This window comes from Agelaius tricolor, unplaced genomic scaffold, assembly GCF_023055355.1.
Source record: "Agelaius tricolor isolate 1412-34295 unplaced genomic scaffold, bAgeTri1.0.p SCAF_16, whole genome shotgun sequence".
Taxonomy (NCBI): Eukaryota; Metazoa; Chordata; class Aves; order Passeriformes; family Icteridae; genus Agelaius; species Agelaius tricolor.
Genome location: NW_027269276.1, coordinates 6,102,924 through 6,116,372, shown reverse-complemented (window position 1 = coordinate 6,116,372; position 13,449 = coordinate 6,102,924). Strand labels below are relative to the sequence as shown.

At 48.8% G+C, this 13,449-nt stretch overlaps 1 protein-coding gene across 1 annotated transcript in view; it reads left to right on the top strand.

Annotated features, from left to right (window-relative positions):
* Positions 1 to 12,798, top strand: part of ST8SIA2 (ST8 alpha-N-acetyl-neuraminide alpha-2,8-sialyltransferase 2) — a 32,807-nt gene extending 20,009 nt beyond the window's left edge. Inside the window, exon 6 of the mRNA XM_071441282.1 lies at positions 10,356 to 12,798. Within this exon, the coding sequence (XP_071297383.1) occupies positions 10,356 to 10,641 (286 nt within the window). The 3' untranslated portion in view covers positions 10,642 to 12,798. The remainder of the gene's footprint in view (positions 1 to 10,355) is intronic.
* The last annotated feature ends 651 nt before the right edge of the window (positions 12,799 to 13,449 follow it).

Sequence of the window (13,449 nt, the reverse complement as noted above, 5' to 3'; positions counted from 1 at the left end):
GAATTGAGAATCTGACTCCGTGTTCTTAGAAGGCTGATTTATTATCATATCATATCATATCATATGGACTCTGGGACTCTGGGAGCAGTCACCAGACTTTATTAAAAACTTTTATAGGTATCTTTACTCTTTAGTATGGTTTTAGTATAGCATTCTATAATCTATATATTATATTATATTATATTGTATTATATTTTAATTATATTATATTATAGAATTCTATATTCTATAATAATCTATAATCTAGATAGATCTATAATCTACAATCTATGTTCTATAATATTCTATAATATATCATATATATTATATTTTAATTATATTATAGAATGCTATATTCTATAATAATCTATAATCTATAATCTATATTCTATAATATTTATATATTATATTATATTATATTATATTATATTATATTATATTATATTATAGAATGCTATACTAAAACCATACTAAAGAGAAAAGATACTTACAGAAGTTTTTAATAAAAATTTCTCTGTTGACTGCTTCCAGTGTCCTGACACAGCTGGACTGTGATTGGTCATTAAGTTAAAACAATTCACGTGTTGGATAAACAATCTCCAACCACATTCCAAAGCAGCAAAACACAGGAGAAGCAATCAGATAATTGTTGTTTTCATCCCTCTCTGAGGCTTCTCAGCTTCCCAGGAGAAGAATGCTGGGCAAAGAGGATTTTTCAGAAAATGTGAGAGTGACAGATAAGAACTTCTGAGCAGGGGCTCCCCACTGTGCTCTTTGAGTGTGAGGGCTTTTAGCAATATCCAGACCTCCAGGGCTTTCCTGGGGCATCACCATAACTCCCAAGCCTGTGGTTAGGGCTTTCCATGGAGAAATGGGTGAGCACTGAGCTGGCAATGAGATTTGTCACCTTGTGCTTCAGAGACACAGGTCTGACACAGCTCCTCAAGTCAGGGAGCTCCTGTGTGAGCCTGGCTGGGAGGGGAGTGATGTGGTCTGGTCCTGCTGGTCACATAAACAGGGCCAGGTGGTGGTGACTAGGTTTACTCTGAGGGAAGGAAAAGGTCTTTCTGTTCTCTGCCTGATCTTCAGGTGTACAGGAGACACAGCTGGGAATGGTGGGAATGAGGAGGCTATAAAAGAAAGAGAGCCCCAGGGGTGAGATTTTCATGTAAATGACTTGGGAATGGGGTAGGCTCTTGCTTTTGTGCTTTATTTCTCTAGGAGGATCATGATTCTTTAGGCATTTAGGGAGTTGAGGCAGACAGTGACTTTTGCTGGAGATGACTTATGGCAGCAGTTGTCCTCTGATCCTGACTAGACCCCGTTCATCTCACAGGATGGCAATTTCCTTCTGTAGCTTCTAAAAAGCCTCAGCATTAATGTTCCTTGATTTCTGTGAGGCCTTCTCATGCACTCTCTGAGTCTGAGCTCTGCAGTCAGTTGGTCCCTGCTGGGTGTTTCCTGCCCCAGCTCAGGTTGTGTCAGTGCTGGGGGTGGGTAGGGGACAGGTTTTGGGGTCATTTCTGCCAGGAGCAGGGCAAGGAGGGGCTCTAGGGCAGCCTGGGAGGGGTGGAGTGGCTCCATGGTGCCTCACAGGCAGCAATAATGAGCAAGTGCCACATCTGCCCCAAGTGTTAGAGGCTTCCCTGGGCCAGAGAGGCATCTCACAGAAAACACTGGCTTTGAGGTAAGGAAAGGGAAGGAAATGATGCCACAACTCACAGAAGGGGAAGACAGGTAGGAAAAAAAAAATCCCACAACCCAAATTCAGAGCTATTTCTAGCCATAATTGACTTACTTTCATCTGTCAAAATAGAATTAAGCTCCTGTAATAAGCCCTCTAAATCAACAGGCTGCTAATCCTGTGCTGGCAACCATTCCCAGTGCCAGAAACTTCCCATAGGAAGCTTTGCAGAGGAGTTGGCAAGGGTTAGGCATCCCTTTCCCATGGGAGAGGAGGATGCCTCCACAAGCTCAGCTGCTGGGCTTATCTTCCACCTCACAGCATCTCCCTGGCCTCTCTGTGTCCCTGTGCCCCAGCTGGGCTGGCTGGCACACTGGCTGTCCCTGTGCAGCTCCAGCACAGCAGGGCTGGAGCCACCACCTGTGCCTGGCAGGAGCTGCCTGGCTGCAGCAGGTGCAGGGATTCTGGGAGAAGCCCAGGGACTCGGTGCTGTCTCATGCAGGGAGCAATGCAGCTGTGCCTTGGAGCAATTCCTTCCTTCCTGGAATCCTTCCTGGAATCATTCATGGAATCCTTCCTGGAATCCTGGAATCCTTCATGGACTCCTTCCTGGAATCCTGGAATCCTTCCTTCTTGGAATCCTTCCTTCTTGGAATCCTGGAATCATTCCTGGAATCCTTCGTGGAATCCTGGAATCCTTCATGGAATCCTTCATGGAATCCTGGAATCCTTCCTTCCTGGAATCCTTCTTGGAATCCTTCCTTCCTTCCTTCCTGGAATCCTGGAATCATTCCTGGAATCCTTCATGGAATCCTGGAATCCTTCATGGAATCCTTCCTTCCTGGAATCTTGGAATCCTTCATGGAATCCTTCCTTCCTGGAATCATTCCTGGAATCCTTCATGGAATCCTGGAATCCTTCATGGAATCCTTCATGGAATCCTTCTTGGAATCCTCCCTTCCTGGAATCCTTCTTGGAATCCTTCTTTCTTGGAATCCTTACTTCCTGGAATCCTTCTTGGAATCCTTCCTTCCTGGAATGGTTCCTGGAATCCTAGAATCATTCCTGGAATCCTGAAATCCTTCCTTCCTGAAATCCATCCTTCCTTCCTGGAATCCTTCCTTTCTTCCTGGAATCCTTCCTGGAATCCTTCCTCCTTTTAGTGTAACTCCACTGAGCTCTCCTGCAAGGAACATGGTTTTGGGCCTCTCAGAGCCCCCAGGGGCTCAGGGGTGCAGCCAGTGAGGGCAGCAGGCACCTGAAGTGAGCTGGGGGTGCTGGGGATGGCAGCAGACCCTGGCTGGACAGTGGCTGTTGCTGGTGTCAGCCCCAGGGTCCAGGTTGGAAATGCATCCAAGCCCTCCCTGCCGTGCCCTGGGCTGGTCACCGTGCTGGGGACAGTGCCAGGTGGCTGCTGGCAGCACAGGGGCAGCACTAATTCAATGATAACCACAGGGGCCAGCGCTGATCCTCGGCAGGGATCGCCCTCCAAGCCAAGGGCGCTGCTGCCTGACCTGCCCTGCTGCTCTCACACTGATCAGCAGCAAAACAAGGATGCCTGCTGATTAGCAATTAGCCTAATGAGAAGTGCAGCCCCCTCAGAAAGGCAGAGCTGATGGGAGCACTTCAGCAGTGACCCAGGAGCTCACAGAGGGCTCAGCCAGGGCTGGGGGTGAAGGGCTGTGCTGTTCCCAGCCAGTGTTAACCCTTTCCTTGGGGTGGATTTGAGAGGGATCCAGGCAGAACTGAATGAACTGGGCACAGCTGAGGGAGGTGGGTGATGCTCTTGGGGCTGTGTAGGAAATCTCTCAGGTACCAAAGGGGTTATCTTGACCATCTGCTCAGGGTAATTGATAGGATGTGGTTTGGGGTGAAGGAGTCCTTCCTCAGGACCAGAATCACTAGGAATTTACTCATTCATCTTCTGTGTCACTGTCCAGTCCCTGTGATCATCCCATGGTTTTTGCTTATGAAGGGTCTCCAACAGCATCCTCTGTCTCTGCAGCTCTCTCTGTGCTGGTTCACAGCACTGTGTTTTTATTTGATAGATCTGAGATTTGTGAAACAAATACATTTTGTGCCTAGTGGTGTGCAGCAGAGAATGAAAAACCCACAAATCCCCTCAGCACATCCCTCTGTGCTGCAGTGGGCTGATGTTGCAGAGAGGCCCCATATTCTCCCTTTTTGGATAAAACTACCTTTTATCATCTACCCTGAGTTAATTTGGAACTCACAAAGAAATGAGAAATGGGGGAAGTTTTTCAGCCAAAGCACCCCTTTATTTATTTTTTTTTTCCCAAGGAATAGCACTTCCTACTAAGGCTGACATCTCAGCCAACTTCAATTTGGCCACAAAAGTGTTGCCTTTTTTTTCTCCACTACCAGCAAAATACATTTGTGAGCCCTTGACTTCTCCTTGAACCACAGTATTTATTGTCCTGCTCTGCTTTCCCTCAAACCAAAACTCATTTCAAGTGGCAATTGAGCCTTTTTCCTATAATTTTCAGTGCATTTTGGGGCATTTGTAGAGGGTGCATTGCCGAGATAAGTAAAAAGCATTTGGTTTTGTTGTCCTTAACAGCATCATTTGAGAACATCACCTTTCAAGCTGTGGGGGTGCTTTAAATGTTTGCTGATAGTGGCAGGCTTTTCTCACACAGTTCAGCCCTCACCAGGAGGGGACAGAGCCTTCAGCATTCCAGTGCAGGAGCTCAGGAAGGAGCCAGGTTGCCCCCAGGGCTGCAGAGGGGGCACTTTGGTGGCAGGGAGGCACTGCTGTGTGTTTCAGGGTGTGTGCATCCTCACTTTGCAGTGGTTCCATAAAATGTCCCCTGAGCAGTTCCTCTGGCCGAGGGGAGCAAGCAAACCCCTTACAAGTTGCCTGTTAGTGTCTCCAAAAATCCTTGTAATCCCTATTGCCAAGCAGCTTTCATTGGAGAAATAACATGGAATGCAGGCAGAGAGGGAAAATAATTGTGTTGGGAGGTTTGTCTGTCACTCCTTGCAGGGAATTCAGGGACACATTTCACTTTGTCTAATCTGCTCTAGCATTTCTCACTGTGTCCATCACAAGGGGCTCTTGGCAGTAACCAATTCCAGTCCCATAAGATTTTGTTAAGGGCTTCTTGAGAGGAAAAAAAAAAAAATTAAAAATCAATAAACCTTCCAGCTCCTTGGCTTGGTCTCCCATTAGGTTTAAATCCAAGCAGCTGTGACAGCTGTTGTGTGCTCTTCAGGACAATGATGCTCCAGAGCTGCATCCTCACAGCCACAGGGTGCATTCATCTTTGCCTGGGGTGTGTGCCTGGCCCCTCACACCCAAACAGGGGCTGAGCCTCCACCTTTGCAGGGTTTCAGGGCTGCCTTTGCCATCCATCAGCTGTGGTGGGAGCCCTCCTGCTGGAAACCCACATTTGCTCCCTCCTCTCCTCGTGTCCCCATCATCCCAGCCCCCTTTGCCTCACACAGGACAGGTGTGCAGGTGGTTCTGATCTGTTCCTTTCACTGCATCCCTCCACAGCCTCTGCTTTTCTCTAGCACATCACTAAGCTCCTGCTTTTCCTTTTCAGAGCCCTCCCAGCTCTGTTTCTCTCAGCCTCTGTCTCAGGGTTGGTTCTGCTGTGTCCAGCAGTGTGGGGCCAGCATCAATCACTTGTGGGTTTTCCAGAGCAGCTCCTTCATGCTCCCTCCCTGATTGGGTTCCTCTGAAATACCTGCCCTGGGGTCTTGTGCCTTAAAGTTCTTCCCCTAAACATTAAACAAATGGTTTAAGGGCTGTGGTCCTGCACTCAGGTGAGGGAAAAAGATGTTCAAAGGGTGTAGGGAAAGAAAACAGCCATTCACAAGTGTGTGAGTGGAGTGGGGTGTGAGGGGCAACTGTGAACACCCACAAAGCCTTGTGTGGGATAGATCAGTGTAAATCCTGCAGAAAAAGTCCTTGTGTGAGCTATTATCCTCTCCTCTTCTGCACTTGAGGCACCTTGAACCCGAGCTGTGGTGTGTCTGCAATGGGGCCCAAGAGAGTCAATTTGTTAATCTGGAAGATTCAGTCTTTTCTTTTTCAAAAGAAGTGAAGGGGCATAAAAAGTAAAGGTGAAAAATATAAGGTTATTCTCAACTATTTTCCCTTTTTGTCTGTTTAGAAAGGCTTTAACTTGAGGGTGTTAAGTGCCATATGTGTTTGAAAAAACATCACAGCTCAAGATCTGGAGGAGAGTTTTTTATCTGTGGCTCAGAGCTGATTTTCTTGTGCCAAATCACCAAAAGCAGAACCAGGCTACATGGTCTGGGTCCAGTCTAGACCAGGAGGCTGGGTTTGGTGTTTGGGCTTTGCCCAGCCTCTGGATAGAGCCCAGCTGACACCAGATGCAGTTTTTGGAGTCAGTGTCAGCATCTGGATGGGGACGTGCCCATTCCTGCTTGTCCAGTACAGCTCTCATCACTGCTCGTGGCTCTTGGCTCTTCTGGTGGATGTGACAGAGGAAAGGGCTGGACAGAAAAGGGGCTGGGAGAAGCTGAATGGGGGACATCAGCTGCTCCCTGGGCTCCAGCACTTCATCTCCATCCACCTAGCTCTGGGTTCTGTCTCCTGGCAGCAGCTCCTGTCCCCCCTGCACCACCTCAGCCAGGGCGCTCACTCTGGTTATCTGTGCCTGCTTTTCCTGGGTATTACTGGAGCAGGGTGTGTGTGGCAGGCTGATAAAACACTGCTGCCACTCAAGGACCAGCACCTCCACAACAGCCTGTGTTTATATCACTCTTTTAGGAATTAGCTTTTTTAAAAGAGTCCGAAATTCCATTATTTCAGCTATTCTGATTTGTATCGTGAAATAATGCAGCTGATACTGCTGAAATTTGATTTCTTCATTGACCTATGCCTTTTATTCATTTCATCAGGGCAATGGATTTTCTGTTAACTTTATCCTGTGGGTTAACCCTTACCAGGAGGGTACAAGTCATTTCAGGTCTTTCTCAGGTTGGTCAGCAGAGAGCAGACCCCTGCCCTCTCTAGCATGAATGCTGCCTGCAGGGAGGAGTTCTGCACCCAGCATTGCAGCCCAGGTCCAGGCCAGGCTCTTCTGCCCCCATTCAGTGATGCTGGGGAGGACGAGCACTCTCAGGGTGGTGGGGCAGGTGCCCCAGGTGTGCAGTGGGGAGGTGCCACCTTCCCTGGCTGCTGTGGCTGCTGTGGCAGCCTAGGGCAGTGGCACTGTTGCCTCCTGCAGGATTCCCCCTGGGCTGTGAGGTCCCAGCACAGCAGTTCCTTTCCCTGAGAAAAGGCACCTGGCAGAGGTTCTGCCTTAGGAACCTTCTGATCATCTCCAGAGGAGGAAGAGGAGGTGAGGAGCAGCCAGAACCATCTCCCAGCTGTGGGATGAGACTCTCTGAGCTGCTCTTCTGAAGGCTCAGTTCAGGAAGGTGTCAGGGCTTGTGTCTAGGCTGCCTCCTTACAGAAGATGGCCTTGAAGATCTGATGGCATTTTCCATCTGTCACCACCATGATCTGAAACCAGAGCTGTCTCAGGCAATGTCTCCCTGACAGAATCATGGTTCCTGTTCTGAGCCACATCCTGCTCAGGCTCCTGCCAATCTCAGGAGCTGCATCCCATCCCTGAGGGTTTATTTACAGACACAGCACCAGCTCCTCACTGGGAGAACAGCTCTTAGAACACAGGTATTGGGTTTCAGGACTGCTCTTTGCTCTTCTCTTTTAATTGCTGTCTCTTTCCATAAAATGTTGCAGTTAATAGTTATGGTGATTGGTGTAGCCAGTTTGAAAAATAATTACTGCCTGCCTCGAGATTATCTTTCCTCCTAATTAAAATCCTGGACCTCACATATTAAAGGTGTGCTGTTGACACAGCATCCCATGTGCGCCCAGACAACCTCATTTGGATTTACAGAATTAATTAGGGTTTATTTCCATCCCCAGCTGTTCTCTCCTGCACCAGGGTTGTGGCTGCTGTCTCAGCTGGACAGTGGTGGGAGAGATAAGAGGAAGGTCTTGCATATTTTCCATCACAAAGCAGTCATTAAAAAGTATTTCCCAGACCTCAGCAGAGGATTTCCCACCTTCACTGTGCAGGAAACAAATTGCAGGAGCTCTGGCATGGCCAGTTTTATGGATTGGGCATTATGTGTTATGTTATGTCATCCATGTGGGTGTTTGGGACAGCCTGGAGTCCCTCACCCCCTCTCAAAGCTGCATTGAGAATTTATCATGCTGCATGAGTGAGGTTTTTGCAATGCCCTGCCCGCAACAAAGGGAAACACGGACAAAAGAGCCAGGTTTTAATTTTCATTATTAAAAAAATGACTTGTCAGTGTTCCCTACCCCAGTATTATCAAGTGAGTGCTCACTAGCTGCCGTTGGTGAGGTGGATACACTGGGTTGGTGGTAGTAGAGCTGGTTTTGGGTGGTGGTTTGTGGACACTTGTTGGGTTTGGTAAGGCTTTTTGTGTGTGCTGGGCTGCAGAGGTCAGCATGTGTCCATAGGGTGCCTCAGAGCCTGACCCACCTCATTTTTCTCACTGTAAATATGCATGAAGCCTCATGGTGACGTGCGTGCCCTGTGCCTCTGTACAAGCATCACTCCTTCTTGCTGCCAGGGTCCTTGGATGTTCATGGAGTATTTACAGCCTCTCAACAAAACACAGAAGTTAATATTTTGGGAGGGCAAAAGGTCACCAGTATTTTTCTGTGTACCCCAGCTGGTAAATTGATAGAAAGGAGAGTTTTGAGGCTAAAGCAGCTGCAGGACAAACCCAGACAGTTGTCCTCACTCAAAACCAGCTGCTTAATATGACTTGACAGTTCTTCCCAGGTGGCTTCCCTGCTGCATGAGGAGATCCTAATTCACGGTGTTAAATGGTTGTGATAATCTCCCATTTCCCTCTGCACACTGGGGGGCTAATGTGCTTACCCATAAACTCATCAAGGAGGCTGCTTTATGGTTACCTGTGGGAGCAGGTGGCTGTGGCACTGCAGTGAGCTCTGCTGGGTCCCCAGCACAGCCCCATGGCTGGGCAAGCACAGAAAATGCTGATGATACTGCTTTCCCCCCTGTTTCTTGCTCTGGTTTTGTGCTGGATGCCAGCATGAGCCAGGCAAAGATCTCCTTCCCAGAACATCATATTCATCCTTTGCTTGAACAGCCCTGGACGTGCCACCCCAAAAAACTGTCCCTGTGCCCTTCTTGCATATGCTGAGGAGGTCACTCTGCTTCCAGAATTTGATTCACCAGAAAAGTCAATTTTTTTCTCTTATCTGGCGGAGAACAAGCAAGCACGTTTTGTGCCTTGGTTGCTAAATTTTAATAGCTTTCTTGAAAAGCTAATTTGCAGGATTAAGGCTCAGCTGTCCCAAGGGTTCCTGCTGTCTGAGCACCAGACCCTCAGGAGCCCAGCAGAAAGTGCAAATGAGGAGCAAGGCACTTCCTGGGGCTCCACTGTGACTGCAGGACCTGCCTCAGGATCCCAGACATCTGGAAAGGGCACAGAAGTGCCAGGTGCTCTGTTTGTCCAAGGGGCTGCCAGTCACTCACCTTTAAAAGTAATCCAGGGGCTCAGAGAGGCTGTGAACAGCAGGATGGGCTGCCTGCACCAGCCCTGCCTGCTCTGGGGCAGTGCTGCCATCACACATGCTGGGGGAGGAGGGAATGTGCCTCATGGGGATATTTTCTACCCCCCCAAACCTTTTGCTTTCTGATTTTGCTCCTCTGACAGTGTTTTCCTGAGCGAACCAGATAAGTTGCTTTTGCAATAAATACGGAGCGCTGGAAACATTTTCTTACAGGATGTTGATTCTGCAATAATTTTTATCAGCAGCCCAAAATACTGATACCATTTCTGCTGTTGCATCACTCCATCCCTCCATGCTTGCCCTGTTCTTTTTGCCATCCCTCATAAAAACTAACGTGCTTCCCAGCAGTGAGCACAGCTGACCTCCATATCTCACATTTTCTGTTGCAGTGTGCCATATTGTGTGTCTGATGGGCTCATGCTGCCGAGCGTGGCGATGAATCCTGGTCCAGGATCACAGCAGCAGTGGCTGGGTGTAATGGGAACTCAGCAGTGCATTTTAGCTCTTTCAGCCTGGTGACCCTTTGTTCCAAGGCAGATGTTTTTCTAGCCCTGTCGTGTTTGCTGTCAGAGTAAAATCTCCATTCATCAATGAAAGCCATCAGCATGTGTTTGACTGTGTCTGCTTCGAGGGGTTGTTGGAGTCTACTTGACGTGTGGATGCTTTGGTCTGTGGTATTGATCTCCAGGGTTGATTGGAAGATAATTGTAGGCTGAAGTACCGAAGGCCACTGTTGCAAGCAATTTGTTTTTCATAAAGGATTGTCGAGGCACGAGATGCTTCAGTGCCATGGCAACAAGTGTGATGTAACCAGCAGGCAGAGAGCAGGAGCATGCAGTCCCTGGAGAGGCTTTTCCTTGGCATGGAGAGCTCTGCCAGTCAGAATCCTCTCACTTTGCATCACCCATACATCTCAGTGAGGGGCTGGAGAGGGGAAAAAAGGTGCAGAGCAGGGTGTGCTGTGTGAATAACAGGCTCCATGTCCCTTTGCAGGTACTGGCTGACCAACAAGGTCAGAATCCTCTCACTTTGCATCACCAATACATCTCAGTGAGGGGCTGGAGAGGGAAAAGGTGCTGTGTGAATAACAGGCTCCATGTCCCTTTGCAGGTACTGGCTGACCAACAAGGTGCACATCAAGCGCCCCACCACCGGCCTGCTCATGTACACCCTGGCCACCCGCTTCTGCAACCAGATCTATCTCTATGGCTTCTGGCCCTTCCCCCTGGACCAGAACCAGAACCCAGTCAAGTACCACTACTACGACAGCCTCAAGTACGGCTACACCTCGCAGGCCAGCCCGCACACCATGCCCCTGGAGTTCAAAGCCTTAAAGACGCTGCACCAGCAAGGAGCCTTGAAGCTGACTGTGGGGGAGTGTGATGGGGCCACGTAGGCTGGTCCCCAGGCACGTTCCTGCACAGCCACAGGAGGAGGGAGGGGGCAGAAAGGACGAGCGGTGCCTGCTGGGGTTGGTCTCCGTTAAGGCGCAGCACAGCGACACAAATATATCTACGTGGTACCTATATATATTGACCTGAGTGTTATAACTGTTTGGTGTTCACCAAGGGAAGGGCAGGAGAGATGCAGGGGCGTCTCACAGGACTGGCCTGGGCAAGACCCCCTTTGCTGTGGGGCTTGCTGGACTCGAAGGGTGTTTGCCTTCCACGGGAGAGGTGTGGAGGTGGCCTTGGTTCTGCGGGTGTGTTGGGGATGGTGACCGTGAGCCGTTTGTCGTGACTGGTGCCAGGTTGGTAGTTAGTTTGTTTGGCCAAGGGCAGCGAGGTGCACCCTTGGCCCCGTGCTCGTGGCGGGGAGGGGAAGGGGAAGGGGCAGGGAGGGGGTGGGCAGGGAAGGTTTGTTGGTGGCTCTCACAGCCCAGGGTCCCGTGGCTCCGAGCGGGAGCCGGGTCCTGCTCCGCAGGGACCAGTGCCCAGATCCATCCAAACGCGGGGTGGGCACAGCCTTGGGAGCGGGGGAAGCCTCTGGGGCTGCAGGAGGTGGCAGGGAGCAGAGCTGAGCTGATCCCAGCAACACTCACACATGTGAGGGGCTCCAGAGAGGCGCTGGGCAGGGGGATGGTGAGGAGGATGCCGAATGTTTCTGCTGAATGTTGAATATTTCTCTTTTCTGAGGAGCAGAGATGCTGGAATGTCACAGGAAGGAGCTTTGCTGCCACAGAGCAGCACCATTAGTATGGAGTAGTCTCACCGTGTCACAAGGACACCCAGCATCTGTCAGGGCTTGTGAAAACCATAAGTATATCCAGCTCTAATTCCTCAAATTCCCAACTGTTCCCTCTAAGCAGCCTGCCTTCCTTCCTCCTCCAAAAACTGCCAAAATATGGATGATAGGCCTAGACCCAGCCAAGCAGAAAGACCACAGGACTTCAAGGGACTTTTTCAAGTCTAAATAATTTATTTTCAGTTTCTCCCCAAAGAGCCAGCACACAGTGCTGAATTCCTGGAGTCCCACTCTGTCAGTCCTTTCAAGCCCTAATTATCTCTCACTCCCAACAGTTAAATAGGATGTCAGATGGATCTGGATGGGATGCTTGCCTAGTGATGAACATCATAGAAATAATCTTTTTGGGTTTTTTTCCTCCCAGACAGAAGCCAAAATATAAAGAATTTTTATTACCACATTTGCTTTTTCTCTGATTTTTGGGGGTTTTGAAGGAAGCAACTAGATTGATCTGATGATTCTGTTTCATTTTCTGCCTCTGTAGCCTATTCTGTTTGTTTCCTAATTAGCACTCAGTGCCAGAATGCAGGTGAGTCCAGGGTTCAGCAAGGGCTGTTTGGGTTTAATTTGTGGCAGAGTAAATAACACTGCACAGGCAGACCTCAGGCATGCACTCCACTGCTGCCATGGCTGGGTATCATCACCTTTGGGCCTCCTCCTGCTGCTGTGTTTTTTAAGTTAAAAAGTGCACAGTTTGGGGCTGAAATACTTGACATTGTCTCTTTAAAAGCTGAGTGCTTTGAGTGGTAAAAAGAAGAGCTCACTTTCATGTTTTGGGCTGTAAAAGCTACTGTACCCATAGGAGCCTCCAGCCTGCTAATTAGTGTCAGATGAAGATGGCTAAGATTAAGGTATAAGCAACATTATAGTGGATAAATGTGGGCTAATCTGCCACTGAGGGGATGTTTCTTTCCAGCACCAGAAAATCGTTTCTTTCATGTCTTTTTTTTTTATTTTTTTAAACCTGGTGCCTTTTTTTTTTTTTTCCCTGCATATTATTTTTACGTGACTTTAGTTTCACAATAAAGCTAAACCTGGCTGTGAACCTCAGCTTAAGCTGAGACAGAAGGAGACAGAGAGTAAAACTGCAGGATGGAAGTAATCTGCAATGCCAGGGAGCTTCCCACGATTCAGGAGTGGTTTTTAAAGCCAGATAATTCCCAGGTTTGTCCCCAGCACAGGGGGAGGGACAGGGCAGGGCTGGAGCTGCAGGGACTGCTAAAGCCAACTGTTGTATTGAGGGGCCTGGGCCATGCTACTGATTGCTGTTAGCAAACCTTCTTTTTAAATAAAAGTAGAGGAAATGAAATCAATGTGCAGGGGTTTCATTTTTACTCTGTATTTTCACTGAAGGGCGAGAGGGGAGCCAGGACCATGGAGTGCCATGGGATCAATTCCAGGAGAGCCTGGAACCCCTTTGGCTGGTGCAGGAGAGGGGAAGGCTGGGCTTGTTTGCCCACGTGGGGTGGGTGTCAGGGCTGTGCCAGGGAGACATCCAGAGCCATCAGGATGTTCTTGCTGTGCCTACAGGGGTTTTTGAGCTGAAGCTACAGCAGCACAAAAAGGGTGTGCCGGGGGGTGAAACGGGGATGGGAGAAGGGATTTTTCTTTCTGCTGCTCTTGAAGCAGCTGCTGCATCAAAGCACAGGCAAGTTATAAGCAAATTATTCAGGGGGATGAAATTGCTGGTGATGTTTCTATTCCCAGAATGGGTCCTGTTCCACCCCCGTTGTAAAAATGTATTAAACCATGAGCAAGACCCTGCAGCTATTGAAATCCCTGGCTGAGCTCCCATTTCACCTTGCTGCCATGCAGGCTGGTCTCTGCTCTGTTTATATGCACAAAAAACAACTAACAATTTCCCCTTGCTTTACTGTTTTGTGTCAAGCCCTCTGGTATGGTTCTCTGAGCTTCTCCTCAGGTTGAAAACACAATTTATCATCTCAGTTTCCAGCAAATA